Genomic DNA, 15,064 nt, shown 5'->3' with positions numbered 1-15,064 from the left:
TAATATATACGCATCGGTATAATACATAATAATAATAATAATAATAATATACATAACACTATAACAGTGTGTTCCAAAAGTGTACAAATATTATATTATATATCATTAAATATAGACCACACGCACCATATATACCTATAGGTACTATATCATAATACATAGGCAGGTACTATAAGTAAATTGGCTTTGAACTATTTTACCATACACGTCTCCGTGTAATCAACATTTATCGAGTAATAATTATTATTATATATACATATTTCCCGTTAAAAATTTTCGATTTAAACCGCTCTTTTGAAACGACGCTAAACGCAATACTGCTGCAGAGAAATCGTTAACACGATGATTTATTGATGCCGTCATGAGATAGGTAGTTATTTTTTGCTAACTATCTATGGGTACGTATATATATAATATGTAATATTCTAATGGTATTTACAAATACCAAAGCCCTAAAATGTTTACATAAATGTTTTTTTTTTTTTTTACGATCGGTATAAAATTCTCACATCATAATTATTGTTTTTATATAGGTTCTACACCAACACTGCCTATACGGCTATACTCATTACGTACATATAGTATGTACCTATGGCTATATCTATTATAATGTTATTTTGTCTTCAAAAGCCAAAGTTGTATCTATAGTTGTATGATTCGTTATTTCATCGTTGCAATGGGCAAAGTGTTTTGTTAAAAAAGATAACGTATAGATATTCGTATAGACCTTATTGTAAACGCTTTTGATCACAAAGATATATCAAAAACATTAATTTCCTAGATAAATATTTTAAAATAAAAGCATAATGCATGTCATGATGTTTCATATTATTTTTAAATATAATTTCGATATCCGCATGAAAACTTAATGTTAAAACCTGACACTGGGAGGTGCATATTGTATATAGTGTGCGTCATAAATGATTTGTCATTATAGGCATACTTAGATGAAAACGATATCGAGATGTCTAAAATGGTATTGTTTAAACTTTAAATAAAACCAAACAATGTGTAACAATATTATTCTTATAACATTAGGTATATTATAATAGTCGCTCTATTTTTGATTAAACTATGCCCACGCACATTTTTTTTATTAACCACACATCATACTTTTGAAGTCTATTTTTGCCAGCGGCTATTAATACAAGTATAGTATGCCAGGTGCGACTTAAAATCATTTAACTATCATTTTAGCCTTAAAAACTACTTTTTGACTCTTCATTGAAAATTGTACAAAGAAAATGTAACATATTGTAAACATGATTTATTCTATTTTTTAAATATTATAATTTATAAGCCTTGTTTTCTATATTTTCTATCAATTCATAATTATAACAAAATCTCTTCATACGTAAACTGGGAACCAGTTTCCCAGAGTGAGCAATAAAGGTACACCCCAAATTGTCTTGTATTATGTTTATAAAATACATAATTAAATGTAATTATTAACAACTTCATAACTTAAATCACAACTAACAACGGTAGACACCAAATACTTCCAAATTATGGTTAACGTATGTACCACGAGATGTTTGTTAATATATTTTATAATCATATCACAGGCTATAATATATTATATACTATTTCATATAATCTGTGATCATACTTCCTACAAGAATACAACACACAGATTACATAGATATAAATACAATTTGTACCTAAAAAATGTTCAAAAATGAAAACGAATTGAACAATTATAGTAGGTAGCTTAGTTTATTACCAATTTCCACCATTTCAGATACACCATACGTATATATGTATCGTAAATAATATTTACTCGTATTTTTTTATAAGTTTTTAAATCTTAATTAGTATTAACAATTTATTTAATTTTACTAACTGTGTTATCAAAAAGGTGGGTAAGTGGATGTCGCTCTGCTGTACAGTATGTTACAAGTGGGTCACTGTAATGGATGGTGTTAAATTTGAATTCAATGATATAATATCATTGTATAAGAAAAACGATTCTGAGCAAAAACGGACCGATCTTAGATTTAAAAAGAAAAATTTTTATGAATTCTCAACTCAAAATAATTTGCTAATTTTTGTGATTTTTCAGTATTTTGTCAAGATTTGAACTTTAAATGCTTATAAATAAAAACTGTGACTAAGGATTTTTAACTTTTTTACATCTGCCTTAAATAAATAAAAAAAAAAACACACATCATTGTAAAATCAATACATTCATCGTTCCACTCAGAATCTAAAATGTATAATTATTATTTAATGTTTTTAAGATTTAAATCAATGGTTTTTATTTTTATATTTAATATGGATCAGTATTTGACCTATTCTTCAATCAGCGATTGGCAAATAATACGTTCGTTTCTTGTCATTAGTATTTAGTTGGGTAACAATATTCTATTTTTATCCATAGCTGTTTATGGCTTATGTATAACACAATATTTCAGATTTCTAAACTTTGATTAGAAATAATAATTAATAGATTAATTGATAGGTACCCATATCCGATATCGTATACATTGAATTTTAAAGATTGAAAAAACCTATTAAAACCTACTCATTTTCTATGCTCAGCAAGGTTAATATTAAATTATCTAAATAAAAGATCACCGTTTAACTTATTACAATACTGTGATATTATTATTAAGAATAATTATATTTTTTTATGATTTATTGTAGGTACACAAATTACAGGTAAATATTTGTTCTGACATGGACAATTTTTTTGTTATCGACGTTTAAAAACATAATTAACATTCAGAAAAATAAATTAATGATGATCTCTAAAATAGTAACTTCATAGTTCATAATATATTACATTGTTATTTCGACCTTGTTAGGTAACTCAACTCTTATTTTATTTGATATAAAATTTTGTTATATACTTGGATAAGAATATTGTTATCATCATTCGACTAGTTAATTGTTCGGTTATCGATTTCTGTTACCTATTTAAAGTGTAAACACTGAATAGCATTTTTAAGATAAATTCGATTACGATAAAATAATGCGATGAATAATTATTAATTTGCGTATAATATGTGATCATCAACCGTTAAAGTGGATATACACAATTAACCAGGTGACTATAAGGTATAATTATAGGTATACCCTTTATATTATATAAAGTATATACTTCTAATAAACACATTTCGACCGTTTTCGCGTCGGTTATTGTAATTTTGAATAAAATAGAATAAAACAGGTATGGTGCTCGACTTGGGGGGGGGGGGGCAGGAGACGCATTAGCGTACCCTACTGTTATTATTTAAGGGACGCTTCATGATTTTTCATTTTTTTTTTAAATGTGTGAGATACCATCGTAATACGCCGTGGATCTGTAAATTATAATATACCTACCTATATGTAATATATTCACTCGTATTTTTTACTTTTTAAATTGATTATTTATAAATATTTTTTATATAATATGATTTAAAGAGGGGTGTTAGGGGGTGTGGCTGTGTGGGGGCATAGCCCCAAGTCTCCCATGGTTCAATAACGTTCAACATGTGACGAGGACGCTTTTTTTTAAAAAAAGTGAACAGAGTCCCTCCCCCACTTTAATGTTGCTAAATCGAGCACTGGGACTATAGTAAAAATGTTACCCCGAAATAAAAAAAGTATCGAAAAAAAAACCGACCGATGAGACCTACGGCACGGCGCTAGGTCACGTCATCGTCATAATATTATTACTATCATAATACAAATCCGAGAGGCTCGAACTTTCGATTCGATGGGTATAGTGTTAAAATATTATACCGTGCAGCGGTGTTATCATCGTGGCACTGTATACTAGATATTATGGTCTCCAGACCGCACAGAATATGTAGGTCCTATACCTATAAGTATCAGTATAAAAATGTATGTGTTATGGACTTGTGATATTATTATTATCCGCCGTAACGCATAAAAGGTACGTGCTATTGGGGCTATTATACGTAACAATAATATGATAGACTATAATATTATTATATCGTGTATACCGGTGCCCGTGCCGCGTTAATTAGAGACGAGACGCGACTGACGGCGGTGTACCTATAATAGTCTGTATAATATGCGTCCTGATAACCGCATCGGCATTCGGTTATAATATTAATATTATGTCAGCACAATGTTTTCACCTTCATAACATATTATATATTTTTCCCCTCTAATCGTAAACCTTATCAGTTTCCACTCTGCGCACGCACACACGAACAAACCACGCGCACACGTCGTCGTCGTCGTACCCACACGCCCATCTCCAAACGCGCATGCTCTGGTGGACCTTAACCCCGAGCTTGGATCCCCACCACCAATTTTGAGTCCCGTTCGATGGGTGGCTAGGTGACTAGGTATCAGTAATATTCACCGCGGTGTTTTCCGCCGATAAACAAAATTACTATTTATCATAATAATCGGTACCTATTATATTATTAATATTATGGTATGGGTACGCGTGTTTACGTCTCATATTATATTATGCCTATCACGCGGGTATACCGTCTATCCGAACGCATTGTAAATCCGAGACAAAACCACTGCGACTGCGTGTCGCGTAGTCGACGGACGAATTAATATTGTTCTGTACAACAGTCGTGTGCCTACGCCTACAACTTCTGTTCGGTAGAAATAATAATATCAATAATGATAAAAACAACGACAACAGATAGGTACGAATCAATCACAACGAAATTACATAAAATATAAAATAATACCATTACTGTGATATATTAATACCGCCGCAGACGCTAGTAAACGAGACACGAGTTATACGTCCTGTGCACAAATCGATGTACACATAATATTATATTATTATTATCTATTGTTATAAATGAATTGAGCTGTGTCGCGCGCTTTTTGGATTTCTTTTCGTTTACCGACGTGTGTCGTTATAATGCTACAACACGTGTAAACCGGCCTCGCAAAACTGCAGCTACAGGTACGTACTTACACAATTTAACAATAATATTATGTTCTGCAAAGTGTAAACGATAATAATTTAAACAACCTTCGTCACGCGTTCGACATATTCTACGACACTATAATATTATTATTTTGTTAAATAAACCGAGACCATTAAAACAATATAATATCCGGCTTTCTATACGTTTGAGTGGTCATCGCATGTATAATACAATTAATCTGTGTGGTGTGTTATATCGCACGACACTTTCCAGCTACACAAGCCCCAAATTACATTGGGAAATAGGTTTTCAAACAAATCATACTAAATGGAGTATTGAGTTACGACAATATTAGCATTTTTAGGATTTACTATAGGTATAGGTACATCGTACATAATGTGAGTAGGAATGGTTAAAATCATAAAAAAAGTAACAATCTAAGTCTTTTAAGTTTGAATGACCGTCATTTTAGTAATTGTTGTTCTCATTATCATTACTATAAAATATAAAACCAATGAATATATTATATTATACTAAATTATTAACGTTCATTTATAATTCGATGCGCATTAGATAAAAAAAAAACCAAAGTCGAATTTAATATGAAACAAGTCGCATATGATATTTCAATTTCAACATGATACGTTTTAAATTACATTTATGTGAGATATTTATTTCGATTAACTGTTAATTAGTAAAATATTTAGTGTGATTCAGAAGGTTATATACCTACTAATATACAACACACATATTACTTATTAATTATTTTAATCACCGTCGAAATCCATCGATTATTATTGAAGTAAACAACTTAGAATATGAATGATAACAACCCTGGAATGTATGTTACACATGGTTACACCTATATCCATGTTTATCTTCTACAAACTAATAAACAAGAATCTTTTTTGTGATAAATTATTAGGAATAAAATGATAAATATTAAATATAATATCAAATTCTATGTATTATACGAAATTTAATTGGTCGGCTTAAACTATTTTTTTACACTTAATATATATATAAATTTAATGATTTGTTAGTTGATTGCCTTTTTTTATTTGAATCGAGAACCGGAGGAGGAAAATTTAGTTGATTGCCTAGGTATATAAATTATAATATAAATTTATGTTAAGTTACGTCGCTAATTGTATGACTACGTGTTAAAACAATATTAATTATTATTACTATATCTAACATTGAAATAATGGGTAGGTACGAAAAAGCCAAAAGAATACGATACTTAAGTAAATAAACGTATAACAATGATAAGTAATACTATAATGTGATGACTATTAAAGTTTTCAAGCCACTTATCTAATCCAATTTTAAACCTGCAAGTGCATTTGAAGACTTATGGTTTTATACTCAAAATTCAAAAATGAGAATAAAAGGAGAACGGTAATTTCCCTAGATACTGTTTGTATGGGCATCCAACCTTTTTCGTAATAAATGATTAGAGCGCAAAATGGTAAATAATACACACAACAAAATTACGACAGAGTATGTTTGATATCATAATACACGGAGCGAGAGATAACATAAATAAATCTGTATAAACTTATCGTGTCTTAAACGTTTACCATCGAAAAATTTGAATTTAAAACGAATAATCCCGTTGAGACGGTACACCGCTGGTCGTATGCCTCGTGTTCCGAATCGAAACAACATTGTCGAGTTATCCCCGAAAACACTCCGTTGCGTTCGTGTAATACTATGATAATAATGATTATTATTATGATTATCGTGAATATGTTCGAACGTCTTTCTTAACCCCGGAAAAATAGGGTCCGGGGTCGGGCCGATGATCATCCTGCGCGATAAGACGAACGAGTTTGTGTAGGTAACCTTTTTGTTACGAACCCGCGTGTCACTGACGAAATAAAAAAACAAAACATAAAATAAAATAAAAAAACACAAACCAAAAAAAAAAAAAAAACGAAAAGATAATAATAAAAATAAAAAAACCCGTTTGTCACGTCTCTTATATCATACGTACGTACGGAAGTCCAATACGCGTCTCCGTTTCCAGCCTGTACCAGTTGTAAGTCCTGTGACGGTCGAGATCGGCACCTAACAACGGGTGTATTATAGTTGTCGCATACACGTGCGTATGATATTATAACGTATCATAATAATATTTAAATTAAATTGCATTGTTACAAAGACTATAGGAGCGTTGTGCCTGAGGCTGTGGGGACTATATCGGGGCTGAAGCATCTGCAGCTCCGCAGTTGTCTGCAGCTGACGAAACCCTCGATTCGCCATTGTCCAGACCGGAAAATAATGATAAATAATGATAACAATATTATTGATAAGTGATAACAGACACGTGCGCGGTTTTGTATTATCCGCGATGCCCGCGGTTTTCTGGTTCACGGCAATTCAACTACTCGTTTTCGGAATAATATTATATTACTATACATAATAGGTACATATTATACGAATGATGTGCACACGACAAGATTGGATACACATTCACGCGTAGGCCTATCTATACATACTACTTTCGACTTTCGAGAGCTTTCTTACGAGTGTTTATTATTATGTAACAGTATGGATACGTTTATACATACGTTTTGTGATTGCTCTGACTAATGAATAAGTTTTTTTTTTCGATCCCTTTTCGAATTAATTTCAAAAACACAACACAAAATTGGCAATAATTACTAATTAGTGTAGTTATATTTTCGCTAACGATCAGTCGTCGTTTCTATTATGCATACTTGGTCATATACTTGTTATAGTTGTTATAAATTAATAATATAATGATTGGATGGTTTGAATAAAACCTTATATTAATAGACGTACACTATTGTTTGATCTGAAGGTCACAGACTCACCAACGTTGGACTTTTGTTCTGATTTATTTGCCTAAGCACAAAGACAGATAAATATTATACTTACAAACAACCGCAGCTAATAAACATTAAACTTTAATATTACTTTTGATTAATCAACTATAGTAATTTGAAATTTCAACTAAATCAAATTAATAGTAATAATAATAATAATAATGATTATAATTTATAATTTATAATTTTGGGATTTAAATTTTAAACCAAACTAATTTTACTTTGAAAAAAAAAACAAAATACGACAGGTTCACGGGAGAGTAGGTCAAGTGGTTTTATTTTATTGTTTTGAAAATGACTTTGAGAGAATCGTAAGATTATGATATGGTACATTCAATACATTCAATATTTTGTCGTTCATTACTTGTTTCACTTATCTTTTGCTTCAAGTTTTTCCGGTAAATTTAAAAATCAATTAAGATAAAAAGAACTCAACAATTTACGGTCCTTATAAGTACTTACTATTAAAATAGTACGAGAAATTAAGGTCTCGTAGTTTAATCAGCATTAAATAAATAGATACATTGACAGTGCTAGATTAAACCTAATCATATTAGAAGTTATATACTTCTATAAAATATAAATTTATGGTTTTAAATTTAAAATCAGGTTAAATTGATAGGTTTAACTGATTTGAGTTACTATTAAATTAACTAGATATATACAATTTATGTCTTATAGCACCTACATATTATATGTGTGCACAAATAAACTTAATAAATGCTTCGACATAATATATATTTAAATTATAAAACGAGAGAGATTATTAATATTATATGTACCTATGGTACGAGTTTCAAGTGCACTGATAATATTATTTTAAAATTGTTATCAAAATTGTCCGATGTTTACTAATTAAGTATCAGGTATGCAGGAAATCAATATTCATATCTCGCAGTTCACATATAATAATGGCACATCGTATCGTGTTATCAATTTACACAGGTATACATTGCGAAACATTAAATTCTTAATAACTGTTATTCGTTGGTTATTGTTAATTGTTGGTTAATTAATAATTATTACCATACTAATATTATATGCTCGTAAATGACAGAAAAATATGTATAACCTATTAGTTTAATATAAATTAAAATAATATATAATAATTGTGCATATGTCTGTATCTGTATCACTTGCAGGTTATTCAATGACATTTACTTTTATTTTCACTAACCGCACTTATCCATTATAAGCAATTATTTATCGTACCTACAATCTACACTGTAGAGTGTAGAGTCTACTGAATATAATAAAATAAATAAATGCATACAATATTATTGATGTCTATTTATTTAATCAAAGCTCGTTGAGCAACCTTAGTCATACCGTATAACATTATTTATGTCGGTAATCAGTCTTACATGTAGGTAGGTAAAATAATTGTTTATTCCGTGTAAGTCGGTTACAAAAATCGAGAAACGAGATAGAGAAACATTCAGGTAATCCTTGATAGTCATTAGACGTCTAGACGTAAAGCGTTCCAGTGGCTGTCAAACACAAGGGGTATGAGGGGAATATATCTGCCATGGCCCTTTTTTCTATATTTATATTTTTATAAAGAAAATAATGTTAATAATAATATTTTTTTTCATGATCTGATAAAATATTTACTCACAATTTTCGTTTTTTTCTCATTATAATAAAAATAAACCCCTAGTAAAAAAAACGAGTAAATACTTCACATATAAATTAATATTAAAATATTATGTACTTCACTCTCAAAGGAAATATTCGCTATAATAATATACATTGTACAAGCATAGCTTTTTAAGTATTTTCTCATTTATTTTATAGTTAAATTAATAATATTATTTTAAAACTTAATTATTCATGTGTCCTAATCGGGACTATGACTCGGCGCCACCCCCTATTGATAAAAAATTACTTGTTCGATATTTTTCATATGTCCTAAATACCCTCATTAGACAAGGTTATATCGTATATACAATACCTTTCGCTAGGATGTCTCCTTCCCAAAAATATTATTTCTTGTTATTTAAAGGTCTGATTTATAAAATTATTATAAAATTAGCTTAATTTTAGCTTAAAATGTATGTACTGTTAAAATGTTAATAAAAAAAATATATGACTTATGGGTAGAGGGGCATGGCGCTTCTGATCCTCCCCTCTCCCTCACTGAACGATTAAGAACATATTATATAATAATACATATATAGATGGACGTAGCCCATCCGGCTCCCATTTTATAAAAAGGTCAATTCCCAAACAGCTCCGGGTTTTTACAACACAAATTCCTTCCCATTTCATACGTATTTCTGACTTATGAGTGTCTCAAAAGAGGTGTGTTAAAAAATATATTGGTGTATTTTCTTAAAGGTTATATTCTAACAAAAGTATAAAAATTATTTAAAAAATCGTATATGTATTGTGAATTAAATTTTATTAAAATAACATTACATTTTAGCGTTAAAAATATTTAAAAAATGTGTGTACATGTAAAAATTAAAAATACAAAAAAAACATACATTGGGTAAATTTGCCAATAATGTTTCCAATGACCTGCTGTTTTTTTTTCGATTTAGATGTATTCATAATTCATATATATATTTTTTCAATTTAAATTAAAAAAAATTATGCAACGGTATATCGACCTGAAATCGTTATACCTTTTTCGAAAGTTGTAGCCTTTTGGGAATTTGCCTGTTCGTAAAACCTTTTTCGATGGGAGCCGTTTGGGATGCGCCGATATAGATTGCCACTTTTGTTTTCCACCCTGTAAATTAATTTCGGTGTGCGTTTTTTGTTTTTTTTCGGTCAGACTACTGGAGCGGACGGACACGCAAACCGGTTCGATGGCCAACCGCAATGGCGGAAGTAGCTGTAGTTGTAGCGACGATGATGACGACGACGACGACGACGAAGAAAAAGACGACGACGACAGCGGATCGTGTTCGAGCTGTTCGACCGCGGAAGCCGACGACAGTGGCGGCGACGGCGCGACCCGACGGCGGCTAACGTGCGGCAGGACGACCGCCGCGGCCGCGGCCACGTCGTTTGACCTGTTGGACGCGCGGCGCCTGCCGGACCTATTGGACGCCGAGCGGCTGGTGGCCGTCCTGGACGGGTGTCTGGAATCGGAGTACGTGCGAGGCTGCGTGGTCGAGACGTGGGACGCGGTGCTCAGCGAACACCTGGAGGCCATCGCGCACCTGGTCCTGTACCAGACACCCGAGCACGCCGTCAGCCAGGCCGTGTACGAACAGCTCGTCGGGCTGTCCGCGTCCCTCCGTCCGCCCGCCAACGACGGCCAGCAACAGCAACAGCGGCCGGCCCGCGTGGACGCGGAACGGGTTTACGGCACGCTCAGGTCGGCGGCCCGATCGCTGTTGACCACCAGGGTGGACGCGTGCTGCCGGCAGAGCATGTGCCGGGCCGTCGGGCTGGCCGTGGCCGCGCTCCGGTGCAGCACGCGGCCCGTGTTCTCGGTGGAAAACTTCGTGGTCGAGATCAATGAGGCAGCCAACTTCGCCAACTTGTACTGCACCGGGTACGCCAAGCGCATATGCGCCGCGCTCGAGGGAATCTACGACACGGTCATGGCCGGTGATTATCACCCTACCAACGTCGTGGTCCAGATGGCCGTCATGGACAAGTGCATCAGGGCGGCGGTGCGGACGCTCTCCGACGGCCGAGCGACGGCCGCACAGAAGACGGCCGCCCAGCGGTCGCTGCTCGCCGAGCTCGACGACGTGGGCGCGACGGTGCGTATGAAGAACTACGGTTGCGTGGACGACGCGGCCGCCGACTCCCCGCCGCACCAGCTCGCGATGGCCACAGCGTCGTCCAGGGCCGCCCGGGTCGTCCACTTCACCATGAGCCCGTGGCGGGCGCCCATCCGCATGTACCACCAACAGTCGCCGACCAGCGTGGACCAGGTGCTCAGGGCCACCGTCCGCCTGGTCGAGGCGCTCATCGCCGAACTGTTCAAGCCGTGCTTGAGCGGCCGGCACCGCATCCGCCGCCACCGCCGACGCCGCCGCACGTCCAGCAGCCGTCAGCAACACGACAAACAGCTCTAGGGCCGCCCAAATTTGTATATATATATGTAAATAAATTTTACCCGTTCCCCGCCAACCTACCTATCACAATATGCGAAAATCAAGAGTTTTATTTTTATTATTATTATTATTGTAATTATTGCGTGCACCCACATTTTATATTATTAAACTTTGGTCTTTAAATTATTATAATATTTATACATAATGTCTAGATACATCAAGGTTATCGAGGAAGAAATTGGAGTGCATCGATACGTATATCGGGTCAATTTTGAGCGTTCAAGAAGTTACACGTGAAGTGTACACGCGATATACGTACCGACCCGTATCGGACTCAGACTTCGATACGAGGCGGTTCGTAACTATATTCCTTATCAATGCTTATCGTATTTTTCTTCTCGAAAATCATGTATATTAATGTGTGTCAGTGTGCTGTACGCCTGTACATAATTATTGTTAGATATTAATTGGCAATACGATTTTATGATATTGTACACGGTTTTTTTTTATTTTTTGCCATACTTTGCGTTTACGACACTTACAATATAATAGATTGTTATTTGTTATTGTACTTACATCATTGACAGTATTGTAATAATATAATGTCACAGCAGTGGCGCAGTCCGTTTTTTGAAGTATTTGGTTAGTTTTTTTTCAGCACAGGCTTAATGACGACTACTATTTACTCGAGCTGTCGAAGACCGCCATGGTATTAACGTACCTAAGTACATAACATTTTTAAAATGTATTATTATAAACAACATTCTTGAGTGCATATTATAACCGTAAAAAATGCACTGTATGATGGTATATGCACTTTATGCACATAATGTATTATATCATGAATTATTTTTGTAATGTATTTTGTTCTGTTTACAGTACATCTGTATTTCATGTTTATTGAAAAACCATTAATAATATTTGAAGTATTTGAAATAAACAAAGTAATTCCCTAAAAACAATTATGCTAATAATTATTATTGCAAATATTTTAGTATAACGTGTAATTTATTGTCAATAGACAATAAGTATAAACGGTCACATTAAAATATTATGTTGGCCAGAAAGTAGAGAAAAAATAATAAAACTGTGCTGGCTACAACAATGCATATTTGTCATTGCTAATGTAAATATTAATAACAATGTGTTTGTGTTTTATGACGGTAAACACGATAGTTATAGTCAGATTATAGTCAACAATGGTTATGCACTGTGATGATATTTGGAAGAGAGATGATGACGGCGCACAGTACCTATTTGTTTTCTCTTTCTCTAGCCCACCCGGATTCCGGAACATTGCAAAATTTCGTTTAGCAGATCAACTTATGTTTTCATTAATTTCGTATACATATATTAAAATGAATTGAAATCAAATCTTAAATTTGTCGTCACGCGTGGGCCAAAGAGAGAACACACATTATGCGCCGACAGCATCTTAAGTGAAGACAAAAAAAAAAAATGAATTGAAAACATCGTATAATGTGGCATTATACTAATGGTAAACAAGTTAGGGAAGCTCTTTCTGCGACTGCTATAGGGCCGAGGGTGCTAATTCCCGGTTTCCAAACGTGTTTCAATACAACTCGATAAATTATAATTCCATACACAATTTATGTAATTACAGGCACAATAGATAAGTGCCTTAGTGTCGACAATCGTAACTATGTAACTAACGGATTGACGGGTGGACGCAATGACAACGTGCGATAAGTGCGACTTTTATAATTCTACTGTTTTTCCAACACTTTTAGCTAACATTTAGGGTTTGGGGGTCTCCCCCGGATAGACCGGAGGGCTAGTTTATAATAATATACAGGATAATTCACCAAGCATGCCCGACCCCAGATTTGTAATTTTGCTTGAATAAGTAACATATTATAATAACATATAAGTACATATTATTAAAACAAAAACGTTTATTCATGTAAATTACAGCAGCAGAGCATTTTGTAAATTCGTAATTATTATTTATAGGTATATTTTTACATAAACATTCCAATTGGCTTGAGGTTACAAATACTTACAATTAGACCACAGTAACTTTAGTTAATATTGTTAGAAGGGAAAAATGAGCTAGCGGAGGGCACCAGCTAGTAAACGCTACTACATACTGATGATTACCCCAGTGGACACAAACGGCGTCTACGTCAACAGGTTGATACCACACATCGGGTACATTATTACATTTTTATTACATTATTACATTGTTATTACATTAATACATCATTACATTGTTATTACATTAATACATTTTTACGTTACTACATTATTACATTATTAAATTATTACCACAGAATATAATTATACAATATGACATTATTTTGGCGCAAAAACAAAATTAGAAGGTATGTATATAACAAAACAGGTGGCGAAGAGCCGACGATGGTACAGACGTACAGTGCATGCAATACGTGAGGCTAACCTACACTAACTATTGGTACAAACGATAATGGGGGGGGGGGGGGGCACAATAAATGGTTTAAGAATCCTATCCGGAGTACCAGCGTACATATGAGTGAGATAACGGTGGGAGGGGAGGGGACGTTAAACTCTATAATGTACATTATACTAGTCTATCGTGTCAATAGAACTACAACAACAAAACAACCTCCTGACGATTCGTCCGAATTCCTTCGTCCGGCGCCAAAACGAACGACGTGCAGGACCATCCGTGTTTTGCGTCGCATTCGAAACCGGCAACTCTGGAGCATCGCCAGCTAAATTTTGACGTTCGGGGATATCCGGCGCAGATGTACACATACTGCCATCCAGCGAACTCTTGGCATCACCGCAATGTTCCGACGATTCCGGTATCTGCGGTATACCGCTGGTGACCTGCTGACATTTTAGATTTGGCGTCGATCGTCACCTAATCTCTGCAGGTGTCTCGCTAGCTAAATGTTGACGTTCGAGGATATCCGGCGCAGATACACACATCCTGCCGTCCAGCAGACTCTTGGTATCACCGCGATGTTCTGACGATTTCGGTCTCTGCGGTATAGCATTGGCGACTTGCTGAAATTTTAGATTTGGTGTTGATTGCCACCTAATCTCTGTCATTTTGGCTGAATTTGGTTCCATAATGGCCATGTTAGGCATAGAAGCATATCTGTTTGACATATTCATCTGATAATATTTAGACAGAATAATCAGCGGAGAAAATTCGTAGAATTGAAAATTATTTGTAATGAACGCAAGTAATAAATATTTATAAGTGGTAACTATGTGACACAGATACGAGTTGTAGATTTTTCAAACATTCATATTATACACGGCAACCACGTAGTTGGCATTTGTCGTATCAATAGCGTTATTGAGATATGTACTTCAG

General features: G+C 34.3%; 1 protein-coding gene across 1 annotated transcript; it reads left to right on the top strand.

Annotated features, from left to right (window-relative positions):
- Positions 1–4,327: 4,327 nt before the first annotated feature.
- Positions 4,328–12,368, top strand: LOC132945293 (uncharacterized). Its single transcript, XM_061014994.1, has 2 exons — positions 4,328–4,891; positions 10,494–12,368. The coding sequence occupies exon 2, from the start codon at positions 10,528–10,530 to the stop codon at positions 11,752–11,754; it is 1,227 nt and encodes a 408-aa protein (XP_060870977.1). The 5' UTR covers positions 4,328–4,891; positions 10,494–10,527; the 3' UTR covers positions 11,755–12,368.
- Positions 12,369–15,064: the final 2,696 nt, after the last annotated feature.

Source organism: Metopolophium dirhodum, chromosome 5, assembly GCF_019925205.1.
Source record: "Metopolophium dirhodum isolate CAU chromosome 5, ASM1992520v1, whole genome shotgun sequence".
In the NCBI taxonomy this organism is placed as follows: domain Eukaryota; kingdom Metazoa; phylum Arthropoda; class Insecta; order Hemiptera; family Aphididae; genus Metopolophium; species Metopolophium dirhodum.
Note: the sequence above shows the minus strand (reverse complement) of the source record. Positions and strands in the feature narration are given on the sequence as shown.